General features: G+C 43.8%; 1 protein-coding gene across 3 annotated transcripts in view; it reads left to right on the plus strand.

Moving 5' to 3' along the window:
• LOC146026037 (cytohesin-4-like) overlaps positions 1-27,224 on the plus strand; it is an 80,589-nt gene that overhangs the window by 39,621 nt on the left and 13,744 nt on the right. For all 3 annotated transcript variants that reach the window (XM_083156359.1, XM_083156358.1, XM_083156360.1), the window contains 2 exons: positions 4,076-4,224; positions 5,320-5,434. In XM_083156359.1, coding sequence (XP_083012485.1) covers positions 4,076-4,224; positions 5,320-5,434 — 264 coding nt within the window. The remainder of the gene's footprint in view (positions 1-4,075; positions 4,225-5,319; positions 5,435-27,224) is intronic.

Genomic DNA, 27,224 nt, shown 5'->3' on the forward strand with positions numbered 1-27,224 from the left:
TGGGGTGCGCGCTCCCGCGGCACCTCATCGTACAGTACAAAAGTATGTGCAGCACATACTTTTTGTACTAGCTTTTTCTAGCACACGGGAAATTGCCAGGGCATGCCCTGCCTCAGACCCCATTTACACTGCAATTCAATCCGGGTTATTCCCGGGTAAGGCCCTTTCACACTGAAAACGGATCAGCCCTGTCTTTCCTTGCTGGTGTCATTAAAAATGGACCTTTGGGCTGTTTGAGATGAGGTCACAAGAAAGGGAAAAGGGAGGGAGTGGGTTCTGCTCCCAGCATTGCAGCAAAGATGGCAGACGGAGTAGCTGTGTTGCAGTTTGTGCTGTACTTTTCAGCAATTGAGAGTTTGAAGCAGCTTCTCACCCTGTGCTACTTGCTTCACACTTGGAGGAGGAGAGCACAATTCTTGGCTGAGAGGTCTAGATCTCGACACCAATATTTGTGCCAAAGGAGAGAGCGTGGTAACGCTGCTGCTGCGCTGCTACATGCGCCCTGTGCGGGTCTCCAGCAGATGACATCATCTGCCAGAGCCGCAGAAGCACCAATAAGCTCTTCGCGCCCCTCTACCCACCAAATAACCCGGATAATGACCATTTACACCACCCTGAGCCCCGGATAAGCCCCGTGTCCGACCCTGGACATTTGCCGGGTCAGATTCCCGGGGAACAGTACCCGTGTTATTTTTTTTCAGCCCATTTACACCATCTCCTGCCCCGGACTGGAGCGGCAATATCCCGGGTCCAACCTCTGGTGTAAAAGGGGTATTAGTGGCCTAAAAACAATATTGTGAGGTGTTCAGAATAGACTGGAAATGAGTGGCAATGAATATTATTGAGGTTAATAATACAGTAGGAACAAAATAAACCAATTTTCTTTTAGATTTTTGCTGTTTTTATGGATTTTTTTTTTAAATACAGAACCAAAACCAAAACCCGAAAGGGTGGTTTTATCAAAACCAATCTAGATCCAAAACACGACGGGAGATCCAGATCCAAAACCAAAACACAAAACCCGAAACGTTCCTGATGCACACCCCTAAACCAACTATCATTTTTTCAAACACAGCCTCTACATGATAGCTAATAGCTGATTGGTTGGTACTTTCTCTCCAACCTTTGATACTGTAAATAGCCTAATAACAAGAAGGTACACAATGAAGATGCATTAGGTACAGTACAGAATGGTGTGGGGATATCGCTCTCCTTTTCATTAACAACACACACACATCTGGAAAAAAAAACGCAACAAAAATGACAGGTACTGTACACAGCTCCATTAAGTATACACACACATGCACTGTACTCCGTGTACAATACTGTAGGTGGTACTTTACTTTAAAGAAGATTACATTTAATCATTTATTGATTTCAAATAAAAATAAAATAATTATTCTGTAAGAAACACAACTCTTGCATTCTGAGACTGCTTCCTCATTTTTATTCTAGGGTGATTGTGTGATGACATTTGTTTTGCATAGGATATCCTGTATAAGTGAGATATAGTTTTTCATATTATGTGGTTTAACTTTTTTTTACATCCTTTTACATTTTCCGGCTGTATACATATATAAAATATGATTATATTTGTAAATAATAGTTTTGACTACTAATGACATAGTCATAGGGGGTTATTCTAATTCACTCGGAAAGGCACAATCACTCTCTAATGGACAAAACCATATGCACTGCAGGTGGGGCTGATGTAACATGCAGAGAGAGTTGGATTTGGGTGGGGGTTTGTACTTCAAACAGATATCTATATCATACCCTCCAACATTTGAAGGGCATAAACCGGTACACATTCGGAAAGGGGGCGTGGTCATGGTGAAAGGGGTGTGACCATGTTTAAAGGGGCGTTGTCATGGTTAAAGGGGGCGTGGTCACATCCACTTTCCGAATGTGACCTGGGCCTTTTTTTCCTATTTATAGATATATATGTTACTGGTAAATTTTAATTAATAGTAATAAAACAAGTGTTAAATGCCACCACCAGCAGGCAACTGGGCTACATTCTGTATGGGGACTGATGCACTAAAAATAAATACAAATTGCATAGAGATAGCTGAGCTCACCCCCATTAGGGGTCCCATTGGAAATGACAGGTACTGTAGAAATGAGTGGGATTCTGGTGTCTATGCAGCATTACTAAACTGCAATGTTTTGTATTGGGTTGCTGTATCAGAAACTGGCAAATGTGTTCAGTTAGAAAGTCACCTTTAGCAATTCCTATAGTTTTATAGCCGCTGAGCTGCACTCCCCTCTCACCGAGTCAGGCTTAAACTGACATGGCCCCTGAGTTTGGGAGGGTCCGCACTGGAGCCGTGTGAAGTCATGACGTGAGGCACGCTGGGCAGAACCCGCTATGCACCACTGGGAGAAGGTGCAGAAGACACTAGTACAGCTTGATTACATTGTCTTCGACCCGCTGGGGTCGATCACTGACATTGGAGATGGGGGAGCCACCTGGAAACCGAAAAATCGGTAAATCGGTACACTTTGTTTTTTGCCGGTACAGACCGTTAAAAAATGGTACTGTGCCAGCAAAATCGGTACAGTTGGAAGATATGCTATATTGCGGTGTAAAAATAAAGCAGTCAGTATTTACCCTGCACAGAAACAATAAAACACCCAAATCTAACTCTGCACATCTGTCCTACCTGCAGTGCACATGGGCCCTTATTCTGATTGAGTCGGGTGGCTCCGAATGTGGACGGACGGCCGATGGTTTGTGTTTGCGCATTTGCAGAGGCGTATCTGCGCATGTGTGAACCCCTCACACGTCCAAACACGGCGTGAGATCCATGCAGAAAATGATTGTACGGAACCATCCGAGCAGGGGGTGGAGAGGGGCGAGAAGGGCTGATTTTGCTCATTACCATATGCGTACGCCCCGCGTTTCATGGGAGTTCCCATGAAAACGCTGGGCGTACGTATGGTAACCGGCCGTGATGCACTTGTGGGGGGGGGGAGAAACATGACATAGCCGGATGCCAACTGCCCGCCCATATCCCTGCTTTTGAACGGAGACATGCCCGAGTGGTCTGGAGCACTCTGTGCTGCCTGACCACTTGGTCCAGCATTCGATGGTCGGCGACCATCGAATGATGGGGGGGTTCCCACAGATGGAGGAGGTGTTCACATGAAACATCCACTCGCGGTCCGTTCCGCCAGCATCTTACCGCATTCGGACGTTGTGAGCGATCCGTACGGAAGGCGGGGCTAAGAACACTCGGTTCCTGTCCGAAAATACGCATCCGTCCGATTTAACTAGAATAAGGGCCATGGTTTCATCCATTAGAGAGTGATTGTGCCTTTCCGGGTGAATCAGAATAACCCCCATACTGAGGTGCTACCATTTAGCCGTTGATTATACTGGATTATCCAATTGAGAGAAAGTCAAAAGTAAACTACAGACAGGATTTTATAAGGGGAATTAAATAACGTTAAAAGCTCCAGATAATCTCAAAGGGCTTGAAAGATGTAAACGAGAAATAAACAGTTGTATTGTAAAATGTTACAAATGCTTCTTACACCTCTGTCAAAATGACTACTAGTGCCAAATACAAGTGCTCAGAATGTAGCATATTTTTAGATCCTTTCTGAGGATCGGAAACTTTGTTGTCCAAGGACATAGGTTAAGTCTGGAATACAGCCTTAGGATCCATTGTTCAGTTTTAATTGACAATAAACAGAGCATCAGTTATTTGAAATGAGAACATGTTATTGTGAGTCATTGTCTCATTAAGACGTAGGAATGTCGTTTAGCCAATTTTGTTAGAAATAACTTTCCTGGATAGTTTTATTAAATCGCTTTAGGATAATTGTCAAACCATCTGTGTATATCCTTATTCTACTGTTGACTGTTATTTTAAAAAGTATCAGTTATAAATAGCCTAATCTTCAGTAGCACATACATTTTAGACAAAAGGATCACCCGTTGGGAAACTAATATTTGAGTCGCATCACCCGTCTGAGAACTTATTATGAGCTGGTTCATAAATATCCATGTGTTACTAATTCTGTTATAAATTATTCCCCTACTTTTCTAATATTTTTTTCCATCCAGATAGCTGCTATATTGTTTGCTTCTCGTTGATCATCCTAAATACCAGTTTATACAACCCAAGCGTTAAGGAGAAGCCTGATCTACAACAGTTTATTTCTATACATAAAGGGGTGCACCCATGTGGGGATCTACCATCGGAACTGCTGACAGTGAGTAAGCCAAGACTAAAATGGTTCAATCCATCAAATGACATTGATCTCTTGTGCAAGTAAAGTTTCTGTAGACACTATCAGCGTTGACTTATGTTGAAGGGTGGAATAAAAAAGATGCATTGGTTCCAAGATATATCAGTAACTGCACTTGTTTTAGACTTTCACCAGCTGCCTCCCTGGTTGGTTTCTTACTTCACCAATAAAAAGAAGGGTGGGCAGGTTAATGTGAGCACTTCCCTTTAAGCATCACATGACTTTGGTGAGCCAATTCCATTAGCTAATTGGTCTATCAGAATTGAATTATCAGCACAGACAGATCGAGGCTTGTTATATGTTCCTTATGTCTACAAGACTATGGGAGTTCACGCACAGGTAGACTAGAATATATTAAATAGATTGTTTTCTGCAATAGTAACATTCAGAGTTAAAGCCCATTTGTTAAAATGTTTGTGAGACTCCAAAACACTGCCATTTGCTGGCAGAGATTGAATATACATCTCTTTCTCACACATGCACAAACACAGAAGGTGGCAGACTAGCTTTCGAAGCTTTTACTTTGAGCGGGCTTACTAGTTATAACATATAAAAGCAGCACTTTAGGAAAAATGTACTGTATCAGTAGGATGTAACAGTCCAAGTTCGCCGGAGGTGCAAAAAAAAAAAAAATCTGTGTTCTGGAGAACTCACATTCTATTACATTCAGACATATGTGTCAGATCACTTCCTATTCAATAAATTGTGGGTGCTCTAGTTTTATTGTTGGATAGCAATACAGTACATCTCATAACCTCACTTTTCTTTTCGGTTTTATATAAATGACAGAATTAGGGTTGTCTATTTCAGGGAATGTCAGTCTTCTGTCATTCTGTTTGTTTCGTGTATATAATTAGTCCCCCAAGTTAGTGACTGTGGGACAGTTGCACTTTATAAGCAGAAGACCTCTGTGCTTTGACTGTTCTTGGTAAAAAAAAATATCCCTGAATAATTGAAATTCCTTTCCTATATCGATAAACTATATATACATCAATTAAAGTTCTATTAATGCTGTCGGTCATTTACAGAACCTCAATCCTATTGTGTTCTTTATGGCAGGAGATGTATGAGAGCCTTAAGAAGGAGCCATTTCAGCTTCCTGAAGAAGACAATGCCTGGGAACTCACACTTGCTTTTCAAAAGCCACAAAGAGAGGGCTGGCTCCTCAAAATGGGTGGGTCTATCTCTTATTCTATTCTTCAATTAATATTTGTTCTATTCTTGAATTCATTTTTGGAGTGTTAAAGCATAGCTCTGCTAATCTGGTTGGGTTTCAATGATTACCTTTTACACTTTACTAGCTGTATACAGCCAGTTCTGTACTGCAATATCCTAGTGCCCCATTCCCCATTCCTCTACTTCGAGTTACTGTTTTAAGCTTGATGAGTAGGTATTGGTGCCCGTCACCCAGAGGCGAAACTTTGGGAGGCAATGGAGTCATCTGCCGCCGGGCTCCTGCTCCCAAGGGGGCACTTCTACTCCCCTGCCAGTTTGAATCAGTTAATTAAAAGCCTTTGATATAGCTTGTATGGCATACTCACCTCCTAACATAATTTTTGCAAGTCTCACACCCTTTTTTAGTACCCATGACCTGTCTTACTGGAGACAGACACCTTGAGCTTTTTTGGGGGACACCAATATTTATTTTGCCTACGGGCTACTGGGACGAGCTTATGCCACTGCTCTCACCTGCGAACTTCCTATTCTAGGAGGGAACATCCCTACCTATGAAGGTAGATCAAATAAGTAGAGCAGAGGTGTGTGCAGTGTGTGATCAGTAGTACATCAGTGACCCAAGTGGATGTAAAGAATGTTTATTGTATTTGACCTCATCTATCTTGAGTTATCCTTTAGAACAGGACTGGGCAACACCGGCCCTCCAGATGTTAATGAACTACACATCCCAGCATGCCTTGCATCAGTTTCCGCACTGCCACATAGCAAAACTAATGCAAAGCATCCTGGGATGTGTAGTTCATTAACATCTGGAGGGCCGGTGTTGCCCAGCCTTGCTTTAGAAGATGTATTATCCCTGGTAGTAAGGATGTATAAATGGAGGTACTAAAAGTCTCATGCTTACTTTTACATTTTCCTATCCCTTATTAAGAACCAGCATCTTTACTGCCTTTTAGGTGTTTATTTACTAATATGGGAGTTCTGTTTAAGATGGGATGTTGCTACAGATGAACCCTGACAGCGTGCCATGTCTCCCTGTCTTGGTGCGCCATTTGCCAAGAATGGGGTACGTGTGAGATGCTTGCATGCCCCATTAACAACAATGGGATGCATGAGCGTGAAAGACGCACACGCATTCCTGTCTCGGCGAATGACGCACTGAGACGGAGAGACACAGCATGCTGTCGGGATGAATGAAAATGGCTCCATCTGTATGGGCAACCAATCAGAATCTTCTTCTTTATTATTTAGCACATTCTAGTAGATAATAGATAGAATCTGATTGGTTGCCTATAGCAACATCCCATCTTCAATAGAACTAGTAAGTAAACCCCTAATGGTGTGTACACACAGTGAGATTATTCCTTTCGATTTTGACTAGTCAAAATTGAATCGGTATCGCATAGACATCAAATGGAGATTGAACATGTTTTTAAGCTTCTGATTGCGATCGTTTAGCCCAAATTGAATAGCCAAATAGACAGTGCAGCCAAGACTATATAGTGGAAATCGAATACAGATAGAATGAATCGAATTATGTTTTTTTTTGTCTTGCGATTTAATCCTGCAGTGATCTATGCCCCCTTTCCCTTGTATGAACAACCTATTATTTAAATTTATAGCATAATCAAAATCAAATAGACAAAATCACATGCAAATCGAATACAAAAAGTCAAAATCGAATAGGCATCGCACACGAGTTAGCAGAACAGCAGAAATCGAATAGCAATCGCATCGCAATCGAATCGCAACTGAATCTCACCGTGTGTACACATTTGAATTCAGAGAATTAATCAGTTAAAGGCATAATAAAGCTGAACCGGTCATTAAACATAGCAATGTGGCTGTGGGACTTTAATCACTTTCATTGATTGCCCAATGCTTTGTAATTACCTGCTGTATCAAGTGATGGCTGTCATAAAGCACAATGGCTGTTTCCACGCATAAAATCAATGCAGATGTAATTAATGTTTTTAAGAGTTACTTATTTGGGGTTTGCATATTCTGCAGTGCTTTACGTAGACTATTTGGCCGTTCACACCAGTAATTGTCCAGAAGATGAAACAATTTTATTCTTTGAGTATAAAATGGACCAGAAACCACATACAGTAATTACCTCATTTTTCATGGGTTTAGTTCCCTTCTGGTAAATAGTTCTGGATTCCAGCAATATACATAATGTTTCACTTCCCATTCTTCATAGAAGCTGCTTACTCCCTGCTTTCACTTCAGTGCATGCGTCACATCCCTATATTACTATCCGCCCACTTACTTTTGTTGTACTGTATTTTACTTTGTAATAGGGATGTAGAGTGTTTAGAATTAAATTATATCAACGTTTTTAAGATTCAGGTTCCATGAAATACCTAGGCAGGGCCGCCGACAGGGGGGGGTCTATGGGGACAAGTGTCCTGGACCCGGCCAGTCAGACAGGAGGGCAGGGTCCACAGCACCCCCCTGCAGCCCCCTGCCTCTTCACTACACAGCCGCCATCTGCAGCTGGGCCCTACCCTCTGACCTCCAATCCCCATCACATAGGCGGGACGCACAGCACATCAGCTCCCTGGCCGGAGCCCAGTTCCAAGCCCCTGCCAGTAGCGCCTGCTGCCCACTGCCTGCCTCGGACGTTAAAGCAGGCAGTGCGGTGGGCAGCAGGACAGCCAGGAGCCCCCACAATTGTGACACATCACACACCCACCAGCCTGAGGACACTAGCCCCCATATCAGAGGGATACCCAGCGGCGCCATACAGGGGAGACGGCATTGCATCAGCGCTGCTCCTGCGGTAGACAACATTACAACAGATGAGGTGAGGGAGTGCCTGCTATGCCCAGTCTATCTGGGCTGTCTCGGGCCTCACAATATCTAGTGGCAGCCCTGTACCTAGGTTTTGGTCTACTCTATCAAAATACTACTAATACCCTTTGATTTAGTGATCAGGCTTCAGAAACTAAACTTGAGTGTAAGAAGCTCATTCTATATAGAGATTTTTTTGACTCTACAGGTATCCCATACTTGCCTACAGTATACACCCAGAAGTTGTGGGAGCCTTACAGTTTTTTTATGTTGTCTCCTGCACCCATGTGCACATCTCCTGCATCCTGCACTCTTCCTACTGAAGCAGGCAGGATGGGGAGATTTTCACAAGTCTCATGGTGGGGGAATAAGTGGGTAAATTATTCAAACTGTGTCATTTTAACCCACCTGCGGACACGCAAATAGTGTCATTTTCCCATGTTGGAGAGGAGCCTAATGACAGGAGCGTCCAGCCCCCCCCCCTCTGAAGTGTGAAGAAGCGTCTCCTCTTTGGATCCTGAAAGGGGGGGGGGGAGAATAGGCAAGTATGAAATATCCTGAATCAGGTTGACAGAAGGGTCACATCACTATTTTGTTGATGGATACTGATTCTTCTACTATCTAAAGATCAGCCTTTGGCTTCCAACCTTCATTAGTTCCCCCTCACATCATGGCACTACCACTCTCATATGCAGTCCTGGTATTTTTACTATGTGCCCTCTACTACCCTAATTGTAACAGTACACACACTGGCACCTACTCCCAAGTCTCCACTTTCAAATGATGGGGTCCTTTAGCAGCTATTTTCTGATGATCACCTGTGATCATCAGAACACATCACCTTGTGTTATTATTTATTTATATAAAGTTTCTTATAAAGCGCAGCAGATTCCATTGCGCTTTACAATTGTAGACAGTGATAGAACAAACTGGGTAACAACAGACAGACTTGGAGGTAAGGAGGTTCGAAACACGAGGACAAGCACCAGTAATAGCATAGCAGTCCCAACAAGTTCCAAGTCCAGAAGGGAAGCCATAAGATACATAAGTGCCTTAAAGGTTTTGCATGTGGAACTTAAATATGAAAGGCTTGCCTAAAAAGGTGAGTTTTCAGGGAATGCTTGAAAGTTTGGAGACTAGCGGAGAGTCTTATTATGCATGGAAGGGCATTCCATAGGGTGGGAGCAGCCCGATGAAAGTCCTGTAATAGTGAATGGGAGTTAGTGATCAATGCAGAAGAGAGACGCAGACTAGAGTGGCTGAGTTTGGAGATATTTTGTGATAAGTAAAGAGATATATTCTAGTGTAATAAGGTAAAATAAAGGCAACTAATGTTTGGACTGGCAGAGCGGATTAGCAGAGGATGAGCGTCTTGCTAGGCAGATCAGCCTAGAAGTAGCATTTGAAATGGATTGCAGCGGCAAGAGTCTGCTCTTGCGAAGACCTGTTAGGAGACTATTGCAATAGTCAATGCGGGAAATAATGAGCTTTAGTAAGATTGAATGTGGGGAACAAAAGAAAGTTCAGAGTCAATGATGATACCTAGGCAACAAGCTTGTGGGGTAGGGTAGATTGTCAAGTTGTCAACAGTTATGGAGATATCAGGATGGTAACTGTTCTTGGCTGGTGGGAATATTTCAGAAATATTGAGTTTGAGGTGGTGAGTAGGCATCCAAGTTGAGATGGCAGAGAGACATTCAGAGACTCGGCCCAAAACCACTGGTGACAACTTCAGGGTTGATAGATAGATTTGAGTATCATCCGCATACAAGTAATACTGAAATCTGAAAGAGCTGATTAATTTGCCAAGATATGAGGTATAGATGGAAAAAAGCAGAGGACCTACAGTAAAACTGAGCCTTGCGGAACTCCAACTGACAGAGGTAGTGTAGAGGAGGTGGAGTCAGAGAAGCAATCACTGAAAGAGCAATCGAGTGTAGTGTTTTTATGAGAAGATTGTCAAACGCAGCAGAAAGATCTAGAAGAATAAGTAGTGAGTAATGACCTTTAGACTTAGCAGTGACTAGATCATTTAACGAAGAACAGTGGAAGATGACGCTGGTTTAAAAAAACATCAATCTCTACTTCTAACAAAACCACTACTAAAACTAAAAGAGGAAAGAGAGGAGGGACATGTCAAAGGATTAGACATAAAAATATATCCTTCTGCTAAGGGATAAACACAGGGCTGGGCAACACCGGCCCTCCAAATGTTAGTGAACTACACATCCCAGGATGCTTTGCATTAGTTTTGCTATGTGGCCATGCTGAAACTGATGCAAGGCATGCTGGGATGTGTAGTTCACTAACATCTGGAGGGCCGGTGTTGCCTAGCCCTGGATAAACATGAGAACGTATAAGCTAACTTCTACTAAAGTCTTTACCCTTAGTGACCACACTTTAACTAGTGATCAAGTCTCCATCCTTCAAAGAGGGCTTAAGTTTGCCCCAAATAACAACATTCTTTTTTTTTTACTTCTTTATCGATATAAAAAAATATATTAGAAAACTTTTTAAAGAAAATGTTTGGCCCTTAAACCACCAGCGGAAGACAATACTAACAACATCAATATAAGGGATCCTATTAAAAATCCCTTGACAATTAATCCCAACCATATTGTTTCCATAAAATCATTAATGAAGAATTCAAACTTCTAAAAAATAACCTCCCCACCTTAAAACACAATTTATTTAAGGAGAGAGAGAAACCATAGAAGCATTTAAGCAAATATGAGGAAATCATTATTAAACCGGCTGATAAGGGGGGGTTGTTATTTTACATAGGAATATGTATATGGCAGAGGCTTTGCACCAATTAAATGATGGAGGCAATGATCCTTCTTCAAAAATCTTGAAGAAACTTAAAACATTGATACAGAAATATGTTGAACTAGAAACCATAAAAAAACAATAAAAGTAGCAGATTTCCTTATTATAGAGGCTCTCTCAGTTCCTGTACTATATTTGCTGCCCAAAATCACAAATGTACTATTATCAATTGGTGACAGCTGATGTCACCTCTCTGTAAACAATTATTAAACATTCTGATGGACTGGAAGCCCTTAAACGAACATTGATTGATTTAAGTTACAGCCTAATTTACAAAAGCTAATCATCGGGTGTATTACATTTATATTATACAATATTTTTTTTAATTTTGATGAGGTATATCATAATCAGGAAATTGGCACAGCAATGGGGAACAGGTTTGCCCCCAGCTATGCAAACATCTTTATGGCCAGGGGGGAGGATGATATGGTCTGGTGCGGGCATAGCTGGGTTGCAAACCTGGTCCAGTAGTGGTGCTACATTGATGATATGGGGTTCATATGGAATGGGGACAATGATTCCCTCAGCCAATTTATGAGCCACCTCAATTCTAACCTGTTAAATATTAAGTTGACTTTTACACCAAGCAAAACTAAAGTCAATTTTTTGGATGTTAGGATTATTATAGAAAGTGGGAAAGTGGAAACCACAATATGTAATAAATCCTCAGATTCAAACACATATATCGACCCTAAAAGCAATCATCTTCGCTGATAGATTTCCAATATCCCCAAGGTGCAATTCACCTGTTTGTAACAAAATTGCTCCAATGTTAATAAATTCGATAATAGCCCTGATGAGATCTAAATTTATAAACAAAGGGTATAAGCCATTGGTTCTAAACAAAGCTCTTCATGAAGTAGAGGATATACAGATGGGGCAGGTCCCATCTTTGCAGGGGATGGCGATGGCAACGCCAGCCGCCATCCCCCGCCAGTGCCATCTCTATAGCGAGAAGGGGACGCGCGCGCACGAGAGGCACGCGCGTCCCCTTCCGACGGCGCTTCCAGCGTTTCCCCCGGGTCACCGCCGGCTTGTCGTCGGTCACCCGGGGTCCCTGCCGCCTGCCCGCAGCCCCCCTAACCCTGTCCGTCTCCCTGAAGCGGAGATGGACAGGGTTCTCATTGCCCCGCCGACGGAGATTGAGACACGCGTGCTCGTGAGACGCACGCGCGTCTCAGTCATATGGTGAGGCAGGCTGCTGACGGATCGACAGCGGTGACGTTCTGGCGATTCGCCAGCAAAGAAGAAGCCTGCCCCACCTGTACAAGAAGATGCAAGAAGGCATGAACCAGTAGGTGACTCCTTTGGTATCGCCTTTAACACCTATTATACTAGTTACCACAGGTCCATTGAGAAAGTTTTTAAGCAACATTGGAGCCTTCTCCTTAAGGACCTGATATTGGTGGAGATCCTTCCTAAAATGCCGTGATTTATATACCGGAAAGCAGCAAACTTTAAGGACAAATTAGTGCCAAGTGCTTTTGGGAACAAACCAAGCTTGGGGTCAATAAGAAACAAAGGTTTCTATAGATGCAGGGATTGCCCCATTTGTAAATTCTGTGGATCAACTCTCAGAAGTCATGCTTAATAACCACTTGGCAAATATTCACCACTTTATAACCTACTGTACAATTCCAAGATTATTATTCATGTCATCAGATGTTCCTGCAAAAAAATTATGTAGGAAAAACCTTAAGGTGTTTGAAGATTCATTTAGCTGAACACATTAGGAATATAAAGAAGGGGGATATCTATCACCCCTTCTCCTTACATTTTAAGGAGCAGCATGACTGTGCAACCAAACACAGGTTTTTTGAGGGTGGATCATGTCAAAATGAATTGGAGAATATTAATAGAGATCAGATCCTTGCCAAAACATAGATGAGATGGATTTTAGCTTAAACTCCCTGGCACCTCTCGGACTCAACCATGACTTAAAACTTAAATGGTTCCTTTAAGATATCCATTTTTAACCTTTTAAAACACCATGATTTTAGCACGTACAATATTTTATAACTCTTTTTAATTGTATTTTACTTATTGGATTGTCAAATATAGGTGTTCTAACTAAGGGCCTTATTCTAGTTCACTCTTAGAGGCAAATTCCTTCTCAAATGAACAAAACCATGTGCACTGCAGGTGGGGCAGATATAACATGTGCAGAGTGAGTTAGATTTGGGTGGGGTTTTTCTTCAAAGTGAGATCTATATTGCAGTGTAAAAATAAAGCAGTCAGTATTTTCCCTGCACATAAACAAAATAACTCTCCCAAATCTAATTTTATCTGCACCTGTTACACCTGCCCCCCTGCAGTGCACATGGTTTTGTCCATCTGATAAGGAATTTGCCTCTAAGAGTGAATTAGAATAAGACCTAAGTATGGATACATATTTGTACTATATGTTGAATAGGGCTTATATATTGTATTTATTGCTATGTACCTTATTGTATGAATGCAGTTTTATACCATCTAGGTTGCTACATACAATATACCATTAATCCCCGTATTTTCATTTGCAATCCATGTGATTATAAAGGAAGTATTCCCTGGACAGTTAGACCATGAAAGATGGCTGCCACACCAGTGGAACGCATGATATGCGATCCACAAGATTTGATTGCTGACAAGCAAAGAAAATGTATCCGCCTTTCCAAAATGACCACGATACTTCCGGAATGCATGGCTTGCATTCCATTTGCTGGAAGTTGAGGGCCATGCAAGTTTCCAGAGAATATCTAAAGGCCCCCTTACATTTGTCCAACTTGTCATAACGACAAGTCGGACCCGATTGTCCCAGCAGCTCCCCGGGAGGGATCACATGCGATGGCACTTCATGTGCCAAGTTTTGCATGTGATAAATCGCATGCGATTTATCACATGCCACTCCCGGGGAGCTGCAGGGACAATGGGAGCGGGGGACAGCAGCAGGAATATGCCCGCAAACAGAGAGTGGGCAGGGGGGGGGGGTCGGGGTGCAGGGAGCCGGGCAGGAAGCCGCTGGGCAGGGAGCAGGGGGGGGCGGCGGCGCAGAGTACCAGGGAGCCGGGCAGGAGAACATGATGCAGCAGCAGCACTTCCAAAAAAAAAGAAAAACCCCATACAAACGAATAGGAAGCCATTGATTGGCTGAGACCTCTCTCAGCCAATCAGCGATTGGCTGAGAGAGGTCTCAGCCAATGAATGGCTTCCTATGCGTTTGTATGGCCCTTTTTTTTTTGAAGTGCTGCTGCTGCAGCGTCTTCTCCTGCCCGGCTCCCTGGTACTCTGCGCCGCCGCCCCCCCTGCTCCCGCTGATGCTGCCCGGCTCCCTGCGCCTGACTCTGGTAGGTCCCCTGTTGTGGGGGAGCACGGCTCCGGGCAGCACATAAGATTTAGCAAATCTTATGTGCAGCCCGTCCGACCTCCCATCTCGGGGCCGCGCATCGGGTCGGAGGGGATGTCACCATATGCGATTTGGGACGATTTCACGGCCCGATTCATCCGAATCGGGCAAAATCGTGCCCAAATCGCATAATGTAAGGGGGCCTTAGGACACCTTCTCTAAAGATATCTACAAACACTGTTGCGGCAAGTAAACAAAATTTAGCTCCCTATTCCATAAGTATGGGAGGAAGTGCTGTGCAAATGGATCCTAAAATAACCTAAAGATGAGGTATAAAAGTTGCTCTAGCAGTCAGTCACTCCACAGCCTTGAAAAAGACAGCAAGTGCTGTTGAAACGCATTGGGGAGGAGTGAGTGACTTGGGTTGTTATACAGACCCCATGGGACCACGGCAAGTGGCCACTATTACCGCCCCCAAGTGACCTTTTATAATTGTATCGTGTTCACTTGTTTATTCAATTAAACAGTATGCTTTTCTAAGAAGGCCTCCTTTATCCTTTGCATATCCCATACCTCCATCATTGAGAGGGTTTTGGGAACGACGAATGTAGAGGCACAGCTAAAGATACCTTTATGAGAGTACTATAGTTCATACCCACGTGAGTTTGGTACGCTTACCAAGAGGGGATATTGCCTTTGGTATCTGATGTTTATTGATCTACACGAGGTGACTCCTATTGGTGTGTAAAGAGACCTGTATAGACACAATACTACTTCTCCCTGTGTGAGTTGGGTACGCTTTGCATTTATAGTGGTTACCCACCCCTCTCTTCATTAATTTATTATATTGATTCCCTTACACCATATTTCAGTTTATTATTTTACATGTTTTGGAACCCACTTCTATTACAAATCCACTGTGGTCGAGATATACAGAAATGAAAACGGAAACCAGCTACATTTTCCGTTCTTTGTTATATGTGCATCTCATCTGAAAACTACAGTACTTGTGGTTCTCATCTGTAGAGAGGTAGAACCGTTTCTGCCTGCTACTTTTTTGTTCGTTTGTTTGTTTTTAAAGTGACCAGATCATTCACCACTTTAATTATTGCTGTCTCAGTGGAGTCTTTGGAATAAAAGCCTGGCTGAAGTGGATCTAATAGGGTGTGAGAGTTAAGAAAGTATGTGAGGCGAGAGTAGACGAGTCTCTCGAGTAGCTTGGAGAGGCATGGAAGTTGAGAGATAGGACGGTAGTTAGAGAGAGAGTTAGGGTCAGAATTGTGTTTTTTATTATAGAATGGCAGTAATCACGACATGTATTAACAGAGAAGGAAAAGTAACAGTAGCAAGAGAGAGATTGCAGATTTTAGTTAATAAAAAAATTATATCTTCCAGAGACAAGGAGAAGGCCTATCTCTTTCATACTGGCCCACAAACCCGGTGCCTTAATTCTTATTTTCCAACAAACACCAGACAATCACTACAACAATTTCCCCAAAAAATTAAATCTTCCACAAATGTGGAGATCTAATGCCATACACTATTGCGATTTGGGACGATTTCAGTTCAGGCCAAGAAATCAGCCCAAATTGAAGGTGTTTTACATCCCCCTTGGGTACAATGCGTGGTCCCATGCGCACCGGATCTAAACCATAGGTCGGACATGTTGCCCGTCCGACTTCCAACTTGGCCCCCCTCCTGGCGGCAGGGAACGAGGTCACATGCGATACATCGCATGTGAAAGCACCGCATGCAATTTATTGCATGCAATATTGGTGCCCGGGAAGGTCCTGGGTGGCTCACGGGGGTGTCGGATGGCCGATACATCGCAGTAGTGTATGGCCACTTTAAAGTCCATCTCTCTTCCCATTCTTCTATCAAATAAATGTGCTCTCTCATTTAATGCAGTCAGTTTAAATAATGATATCCATTGTTTGTCTGCAATATTATTCCTGCACACTGTAAGCATTTTATCTGATATATAACTATAACAAAAGTTGCCTGTAGTTCACTTTCTTGAAATCAATAAGAAAAAAACATTTTGTCTGTTTTGGTTATATTGTGTTTGATGTGTTAGAGTTAGACAGATCAAAAGGCTTATGGCATACTGTGAAAATGCAATGTCTGCAGAAAGAAAACAAGGTATACTGTGTATGGGTTCTACATTAATTACATGAATGATACTGATATTGGAATGTGATGAGCACAATCGCCTAAAAATGTGCTTAGCACAGGGACTGGGAGAACCCTTAGCAGCATATGGGTTAAAAACTATGATGATGTAATGATAACAGAAAGCTGCTACTTACAAGTGGAGTGGAAGTGAGCGGTACAGATGGAGCCGTTCTCTTCATTGCTGCTTATATCTGGCCGCTGGTATGGCGGATAATGTGGAATAGGGCGCACAAGCTTCGGAGACGCATGCGCGTCAGAGTCACTGGCGGGCCTTGGCAATTGGAGCGCTGCAACGGCAATGAAGACAGCGGCTTCATTTATATGCATGTCCTTATATTAAGGAGTAGCAGCGGAGTAGTTTGCAGTTAGGAATCGGGTCCCACTGGCTGTGTACCGTCTCTGGGGTTCCCGCTATCGCCTGTAGGAATAATGCCACTGCTTCCTACACCCATGTCAGCGTGGGGCAGATGGTCAATGATGTCTGAGGGCAGCGTGGGTAGCTCCCAGTGGATTGCTGGCCAGGCAAAACCACGAGGAGATGCTGATGATGCTGCAGACGGAACCAGAAGTGATGCAATGTGGTTTGTCTCCATAGCAATGGGAGAGTTCTTCTGCCATGGGGAGACTTATTCTTCTTCTTCAGTCATTACCAATATTATCTTCAAGTACCCCTAATTGGTCTATACAATACCCCCAAGGTTGGGAACCAATGCTCTAGATTAAGAAATACCCATATACTGTAATGCTACCCATACATATGTGTGATCGGATTCGATGCAACATCGCAGTGCCCGATCACATCTTGTGGTGCTAAAGTGCCCCCTTTGTAGCACCCGATATCGCATGCCATCTTGAGATGGAACATCGGGTGCTGGAAGAGGGTGGGCAGAGGGCGGCGTTATGTAGCGCAAGAAGCTGTTCAAGCACTGGGCAGCCCTCTGATCAGAGGGCTGCCCAGTGTTTTAAACACTTCTGCCGCCACCGCTGACAGACCCCCGCCACCCGCTAGCGCTTCTTGCGCTACATAACGCCGCCCTCTGCCCGCCGTCTCCCACACCACCAGCGGTCCCTCCAGCCCCCTCTTTCCCCATTCCCACGCGATGAAAAAGCGTTCCCTCTGCCCCCCACCTGCGGATCGCATAGATATTAGGTGCAGCACATAATATCTTTAGACCCGACATCACGTCGAATGTCCCCTTAAAAATGCATACAATCTTTCGATTTATCAGCCAGATGTGGTCGAAATCGAAGGATTGTATGCGATATCTCACATATGTATGGACAGCATGGCATCTGGCACCTTGACTGTGTCTATGTGTCTAATGTTTCAATCTCCGTTACTTTTTCAAGAACAAGTTAGTGCTGCGTGTGTTAACCCTATATAGCGACTGCACTGTACCCTGCAACTCGCGCCTCTCTAATTGTTTTTTTGTTTTTTTTTGGTGTGGGGGGGGGGGGGGGGGGAGTGTAATACGTCCACTTGCCCTCCCCTATACCAAAACCTGTGTATACTCAATATAAAATATAAAATAGTTTTCCGCAGCTATTACTAACAAGGTTCTTGCTTTTGACTCGTTCTGAGTTATCACAAATCCAGTGTTCTTACAGGAATAGAAATATATATTTTATCAAACACTATAAACATGGGTCAGGTCACATGGGTGTGCTGGAGTCGTTCTAATTTATACAATAAAATAAAACCCTTGTGATTTACTTATTTTTGTAGCTTATTTATATGCAATTTTTGTAATCATACAAAAATTAAACTACACACACATTAAGAGTCCATAACTACATAACTTTGGTCATAGAGGGGCAGATTTATTAAGCTCGGTGAAGTGTTAAAGTGTCTGTTTTTTATCACCGGCCAATAAGCTCCTAACTGTGAAGTTACAGGCTTGGTTTGAAAAGTTACAGGTAGGAGCTGAATGGCCGGTGATAAAAACCAGGAACTTTATCACTTCACCAAGCGTAATAAATCTACTCCAAAAAAACTTATTAACTAAAGAGTACAACATTATATTCAAATAAAATTTAAATTAATGATATTAATACATACAGTACACTTTCAATCTTATCTTTCTGAACAGTGTTACAATCTTAATTAGCTTTAACATTAACTTGTAAGCTAAATATTTTTAGCTGGTATGACACCTGAACTCCTAAAATGAGCTTCTAAATCTACATTTTTATTTTTTCTATTTAATTTGAAATATAGTAATAAAAATGTGTTCTGTGCTGTCCCTTCACTCTCATTTGTTTAAGACATATATTAGGCAGAACTGAGTATTTTAGGAGAAAATATACTGTACAAAGCTAAAAGACCCAGGGGTGTCTTAAGAGAGGAGGAGACCTGTGTGCAGCCATGCTAATTCTCGGTCTGAATACACAGCCAGCTACACCCAAACCTGGGGGACGCCACGAAGTCAGCAAGTACTGTATGTCCACTAATATGATCTTTGTTGTGTATATTGGTTAGTGTAATGCATTTATATATGGCATATGTGGCAGGGACAGCATATTTACACATGAGGGTAATGTGGAAGATCCAGTCAATGTTTTAGAGCAGCAGCAGGAAAATTAGATGCAGTCCAGGTTTCCGAAACTAATGTGATCAAGGTTTCGCTGATTAGCAGCACCTGTGGCTTCCTGTTATATGTGTGTCCAAGACAGGAGGTCATTGCTCCCTATGCTGAAAAGCAGCTGGGTGATATGCCGGTAATGTAATATTACAATATTACGTAAGTTGCTTTGGAGTGTACCCTGACTGTGAAATCTGTGGAAAACCCTGCGATGCTGTAACCTTGTTTGCCGAGCTGTTAACCTGGTATGCTGTTTAACTGCTACAAAATAAAGACCCAGACTTCCTCTATATCCAGTGTATGTGATTCCTTGTCACACATACTGTAGTTGTCACTACTGTAAGTTGCTCTTTGGGGTGTGTACTTTTATAGTATTTGTATCTTGTATTGTAAATGTGCAACTGTCATATAGATGGGGCCGGGCTCTTCCTTGCTGGCGAATCGCCAGAACGTCACCGCTGGCGATCCGCCAGCAGCCCGGCTCGCCATCTGACTGAGACGCACGTGCGTCTCACGCGCACGCGCGTCTCAATCACCGTCGGCGGCGTGACGGGATCTCTGTCTGTCTCCGCTTCAGGGAGACGGACAGGGTTAGGGGGGGGTGCGGGCAGGTTTCGGGGACCCCGGGTGACCGCCGACAAGGGGGAAGAGCTGGAAGCGGGACACGCGCACCTCTCGTGCGCGCGCATCCCCTTCTCGCTATACAAATGGCGGCTGGCGGGGGATGGCGGCTGGCGTTGCCATCGCCCTCCCCTGCAAAGATGAGCTATGCCCCATCTGTAGTTTCTCTTTGAATACTGAGGTAATAGATCTGTGCTTCTTAGATAATAGAGTAGTTCCCAGATTCTCAAACTCTGTCCTCAGGACCCCACACAGGACATGTTTTCCAGTTCACCCAGCATGAGCACTGTGTATTTCCAACTGTCATATTTGAAAAATCCACAGATATCCTGGAAAACATGAACTGTTTGGGTTCCTGAGGACTGAGTTTCATACATACTGTATGTGGCACATATGTATTAAAAGAGCGTGGGTGGGGATTGGCATATGGTAATATAAGAGGTGGGGGTGATTTACATAAAACAGATAAGGAAAGTGGGTGTGGTATACGGCTCCGACAGTCGGGAATCCGACAGTCATTATAATGACATTGGAATCCTGTCCGCCGGTACTCAGACAGAGGGCCAGTGCAGAGAAGCCCCTTGCGGGCTTGGTGGTTTGCTTTGCTAGCCACAGGTTCTGTTCTCCCTCTATGGGGGTCGTGGACCCCCAGGAGGGAGAATAACCCCTGTAAGTTGGGATCCCATCTGGAAGGCATTTTACAGTCGGGATTCCGATGTCGGTGTACTGACAGTCAGAATCCCGACTGTCAGAGCATCATCCGCCACCCAAGGAAAGTACACTAAATTATAATACAATAAACAAAAAAATATTATAATATTATATATATCTATATGCAAGCTGTTTGAAGAAAGCCTTAATAAAGGCTGAAACATCAATCTATTTACAGGCTACCTGCTTGTTTGTTATTCAAGTCCAGATTGCTGCGGTTTCCAGTACTATATATATATATATATATATATATATATATATATATATATATATATATATATATATGGCCGGCACTCCACTTACAGTTCGTAAACCTGAGTGCCCTCCCGGGAGAGACTGATGGCTGTTCCTATACAGATATCAGTGTATGGGTGGTACTCCAATAATAAAAGACGCAAGGTCCAAACAATGTCAATTTTGCACACATTGCATGGATTCATACTAGCCTTGGAATAGAGAGAAAGTGGTTGTAAATATAGCAACAACCATGACAGTTAGGAGCTGATTGGCTGGTACTTTATCACTCTCTATTTTATCTCTCTACAATGTTTAGTGCATAGTGCTGTGTCTCTGATGATCATTTTACCAGTTATCTGTCACTGTTGTTGAGACATTTCCTTAAACTTTATTTCTAAATTAGCCTTATATTGTCCCATGTTGTGAAAATATGGTATCTACCGCCTTCTGTATTTTCTCACCCGTGAAACAGCTGCTGTCCCCTTCCCCCTATCAATGTGTGTGAATTTATATTCCATACTACAGTACTTCCTCTTTTGTAAAATAAACTTCCTACTGTGCTTGCTTCAGTCCTAAAATGTGGGTGAAAGTGCACACCCTTCATTACTAAATGACTAAAGTAACTCTCAGTTAGTCATCCAATTTTGCATTATGTTTGGGGACTTTACAATGCAAAGCTTTATTAATCAGACTTAGGGCGGTATGCTCTAACATCCGCTGCCCATTTTCGCCCCCCCCCCCCCCCCCCTTAGCCGGCCACCGCATTGTTAATAATCGCATATGCTCTAACGAGTGATGGGGACAGTAGCGCTGCGGTAAGAAGCCCATAGGCTTCAACAGGGAATCACCAGCTTTTGCTGGCGATTCCCTCCGCAGCGCTGCCACTGCGGAGGGCCATTTGAGCATACAGAAATGCGGTAAAAACCCAGATAATGGGGGTTTTACCGCATTTCCGCTTTAGAGAATCTACCCCTTAAGCCTTAAAACTAAGGATGGCCTTAGAGACCCTCACTGAACTCTAAGAAAGTCTCCTTACTGTGCATACATGATGGGATTTAGGACCCAGGCAATCTGATGTACTGCTGCACACACTTGCTGACTCTCTGGTTGATGGAGGGAGCAGTCAGGTGTCAGGTCTGCTCACCAGAGGGTAAGACTCTGTAAAAGGCAGCGGTTCGGGGTGTGGAGATGGCAATGCACAAGGAGGACTATGATGTCATGATTGGCATCTCCACGCCCCTGGCCACTCCAATTTCCTCATGATGAAGCTGTTTGTGGGGGTGAGTGCAGGAGAAGGGGGAGGTTATGTTCAGGAACAGCCTCTGAAATCTTGGGGCCTGGTACGCTGACATATCTGGGGCATACTTGCCTACATACTCTCATCATTTTAGCCCCGCCCCCTCTCCGCGGACCCGCAATTTCTGGTAATTAAACAGCGGGCATGGGGGGAGCGGGTGCTATTACCAGAATGCGGGAGACTTGCCCACCTTCCCGGGGGGGCAGGAGGTGGACCTGATTTCCGGGAGGCTCCCGGCCATTCCAGGAGCATGGGCAAGCCTGATCTGGGGACCCCCTTGAGCATCCAACTTGAACCCAGACCCAGACTCTGTTGTGGTGGATTACACTATACTTACAGCCAGAGGACATTAAAATGCTCTGAATATTAGACTAATAAGTGGGGCATACTTTCAGTTTATATGTACATTTGTACAGTGTATGCAGTTCAGCATATGGCACTAGTATAAAACAAATACACACTGTCACTTACCAACAGTAGCAGAGAGTGATGGTGATTTCAGCTGTGGTGTCTTTGTGTGTGTGTGTGTGTGTGTGTGTGTGTGTTTGTTAATTCTGCCCTGCCCAGAGGTGGTTCCAACTTTCATAAGTCACCATGGTGGGTGGGTGTGGTTTTGTGCATTTTGACATAAAGTCGCAAACAGGGATCGGACCAGATGACCATTTGGTTACCGGAGGGGGATGTGCGCTTTAGTAATAATAGTTTTTTTTTGCTTGCCCCAGCACCTGTGCTGTGTGGGCCTGAAGGGTATCCAATGCAATACAACTTCTTATAGCACCCTCAAAACCATGGGACCCCTCTGACCACCCTGGGCCCGGTACAGTGTAACCTTTGTCCCCCCTGTTGCCAGGCCTGTGGATGTTTTGGGAGGTGTGAGCAAGTTGCGGGAGATTTGGCCACTTTTCCAGGTGACCAGGAGTGCCACATGATTTTCGGGAGCCTCCCAGCCACTCCGGGAGAGATGGCCATTATGCTGCTGCACCATGTGGCTGTAGATCCTTACTTATGGTCTGATTCAAACACTACCTGTTCTCTAGGTTGCAGCTGAGCCAACAGGTAAATGCCGTCCGCCACCTGCCTGCCATCCAACCGAATCCCCCCCCCCGCCCCCTGTCGCACGAATCCTTGCATTTGCATGCGAGATAAGTGTACACTTATACATCCACTCGCATGTGGCCACCGGCGTGAAAAATTATTTGATGGTTGCCGACCGTCTAATTATTTTTTTTACCGTTCACAGTCAGTCTAGATGGCCAAATGCAGGGCGGGCGCTAATTTCATGTGACTTCACCAGCTTTCCCCACGCAGGCATTGACAAGCCTGCATTCCCAGGGGAACGCCCAGCTGGGCGTTCCCCTGTCGCAGCCCCCTGCCCGCCCCCTTTCCTCCCGCAACAAATGTAACGCCTCAGCGAGTCTGATACTTGCCGAAGGCATTCGCACAGGGAGTCTGCACATGTGCATGTTCGCACATGCGCAGACCCCCACCATCAGAAACAGGGCCGGATTTGGACCTGAGCGATCATACCTAAATTGCCCCCACAGTTGTTAAAGCGGCTTTTCCGTCAGGCAGGCATACAGTTTACTATGTGTAAAAAGTGGCCAACTTCAGTGACAGTGATCAGAGAGGACGTTCCACAAAGCAACCTAGGTGCCTGTCTAGGGCCCAGCAGGTCCCAAGGGGCCCCATTAAGATATCCTGGCCATCTAAAATGTTCCCAGATTAGAATTGCGTGACTACCACTTGATGTGATGACATCACACAGACGTGCCCGCACTCCAAAAGTTCCTTTGATGTAGTTTGATAGGATAAAAGATGCTTGGACACACAAAATGATGTCATCCACTGTATGTGGGCAGTCAGTCTACCGTAAATGTCAAACAGGTAAGCCCACATCCAAAACCTGGAGCCTGATTCAGATTTGTATGCAATACTGATGTTTAGGCAGCTGAGCGTTTATCGGTAGACTGCAAGTGCGCCAAGGTACTCTATCCCTACCACCTGCAATGAGGAACAAAAATATAGTGCTAGGGATTGTTTCAGGGAGGAGCGCCCCAAACGGGTATCTTGTCTGGGGCCCCTGTTAGGTCTAAATCCACCTGTGATGGAGAGTGCCTGTAATTGTCTGATATGAACCTGATTATTCGCAGGAAAGATTTCACACAGCAAATATTTGCAGGAGAATGTTGGTGGTATACAGTCCACATGATCCATGATTCTACATCCTTACGTATATCAATCAGTCTGTCCACAGTTCTATGTTCTCACGTTCTGTGACATAATGTCTGGGCTTGAGATAATGGACAGATTTGCTAAGATATTTTTGTGTAAAAAGTGTTAAATCTGGTAATATTTCAAAGGCAATTAAACTACAGATACATTTTGAAACATATAATTAACAAATATAATAATGTTTGTGCAATTTACATTTAATAAATATTTATATTTAGTATCACACATATCTTTAATGCTACGTACACACGTGTGATTTGCACTATCGATTTTGACTATATAGTGCATATCGCATTGCACATAGTGTAAATTGCACCGTGCTACGCAGAACCCGATACCAATTCGATGTGTGGGTTTTTACTGACTTTTATTTTGGAAGGGTAGAGAAATCGTTCAATGGTCAGTGACCGTCGATTGTTTTATCTCCCCTTTGGCTGCATGTGAGCGGATGTGTTCTCGCAGGACAGTCACCAGCCTCAAGTAACCACCAGTCCTAACTTTGGCACCAGACAGCACAGGCTTGTTTGTTTTTTGTCTTTTTGGACAGCCAGTTCAGTGAGGCAGGGGTTTAGGGATGCTGATGGGGCGGGAAAGGGGGCGGGGTGTCTGGCAGATCATCCGGTGTGGGGGTGTGGTCAGCACGATTATGTACTCATGGCCACACCTACCACCCTGTAATGCTGGTATTATTTCAGGCATTGCACAGCGGGGGGCAGGGCTACAAAGACGTAATTTGCGTAATTTGCTCCCACGGACCCCCCCTACCAGGAGGGTGGGGGGGGTCGTGGGAGAATGGCCACATCCCAAGAGGCTTTACCCCCTTTCTGATTTCTGGGACTCTCCCGGCCATTCCAGGAGGGTAGGCAACCCTGCTTTATGTATTATATATCAAAGTTTCATTTGTCCAGTTTCTCAGGCAAAACTCCCAACCAAAGATATAATGTGATATATAAAAACGAGAGGTATTTATAACAGCCCACCACCACCACCCCCTCACCCAACTAAATATTTATATATCCCCTATTACCACCAGTCCAGATGGCGCCTTTGGACGTTGGTGATTCACATATACTGTAATGCAAAACTTCTCATGTCTCCGTATGCCTCATTGATATTAACATATCGACAGTATTCTACTGTATATATACCCTAGAGTTGTCGATTTTCCAAGTATGCGGTATCTGATGTTTGTACTTGTTACATTTACTATCCATGCAGGGGGGAAAGTATGTTTATTGTATCTCAAAAATTTCAATAAAAATCATTGAATTAAAAAAAAAAAACGAGATGTATTTATTAGATCAAACTAGTAACAAGTGAAAAGTCACCACTGTTATTGTCTCCCATTTATTATATGTAGTGAATTTCTGTCAAACCGTGGAGTTAGCTATATTTAAATTCTTGATGCAAAGCAGTGTGAACTAGTATTTTCTTATCCACACCTTACAAAGAAAGCATGATAATACTCCTTTAAATATAAAGTATATATAAATAAATATAAAAACTACAGCAGAGGCAGCCAGAAGTCTGGGCTAAGTTAATATTCATAATAAAACTTATCAATCCACTTGGAAGTAGTGATGTCACTAAAGGCACAGAATGTACAATACATTGCTGGAATTTCCAGTCTCTTGCGTCCCTCTTCCTGTTATCTGGACCCTGCCCCATCCAAGCTTCTTTTAGGGTGTATGGAAATTATCGGCCCTGCATTCGCAAAAATAGTTCAATGCTCTTTGCAGACAGGCATTTTTCCCCGAACCACTAAAGGAAGCAATAGTCAGACCACTTCTCAAAAAATCTAATTTAGACCCTGACTGCAGGACCAACTACAGGCCAGTATAAAATCTTCCTTTTCTAGGAAAGGTTATTGAGAAAGTGGTTGCAACTCAACTAGACACCCACTTGTCAACCCATGACATTTATGATCCGTTCCAGTCAGGATTCAGGAGAAGACATAGCACAGAAACAGCTCTGGTATGTGTGCTCAATGATCTTCTAAATGCAAGGGATAGAGGAGACTGTTCAATCATAATCCTTCTGGACCTTTCTGCAACATTTGACACCGTTGACCATGGGATTCTAATTGAGCGCCTGAAGAATTTCTGTGGTCTGGGTGGCACAATCCTTAGCTGGTTCAAATCATTTCTTGCTGGCAAGTCACAGAGAGTTTCATCTGGAGTATACTCTTCGCCACCTGTGCCCAGTGCCAGATTAAGCCTTCGGGGGGCCCGGGGCACTTTAGACAGGGGGGCCCCCTTGCACTTGTCATTACTGGCCGCAAACTGCACGGGGGAATATTACACTGTCAAAACACAGAGTAAAGGCAGTATAAACTTGGTCAATGGATAACTTCAGGGGATATACACACACACACACTCATATATACCACATGAAAAGTCTGTGTTTGTCCCTCTGCACCTTTCTCTGTAGGAGACCTCACAGTCCCAGTGCTGCCTCTGATTAAAAACCCTCCCATGACTAGGCTGCTGCTGCTGTTATCCATGGGCCTGAGAAGCATGTAATGAGCTCCACCAATCAGAGCTCAGCACAAACGTCTCAGCCTCTGCCCTCTGGTGCAAAGTGTCATGGGACTTAGTCAACTCCCAGTAATGCACTGCACACTTGGCTCCCAATGCTCAGCACCATTAATCATTGTCACATTGACAGATAGGTGAAGCTGCAGCACTAGGCTGCTGCTGCTGTTATCCATGGGCCTGAGAAGCATGTAATGAGCTCCACCAATCAGAGCTCAGCACAAACGTCTCACACAAAACCTTTAGCTAAAAAAAAATTTCTTATTTTTTTGAAAAATACATGCCAACCACAGGGGGCCCCTAGCTAGAGGGGGGTCCAGGGGCACTGACCCCTTGTGCCCCTATTATAATCCGGCCCTGCCTGTGCCGTTGTCTTGTGGTGTCCCACAGGGCTCTATACTATCTCCCATGCTTTTTGCAGTATACATGATTCCACTGGGTGACATAAT

The sequence above is a fragment of the Crinia signifera genome, chromosome 8 (assembly GCF_055691185.1).
Source record: "Crinia signifera chromosome 8, ASM5569118v1, whole genome shotgun sequence".
In the NCBI taxonomy this organism is placed as follows: Eukaryota; Metazoa; Chordata; class Amphibia; order Anura; family Myobatrachidae; genus Crinia; species Crinia signifera.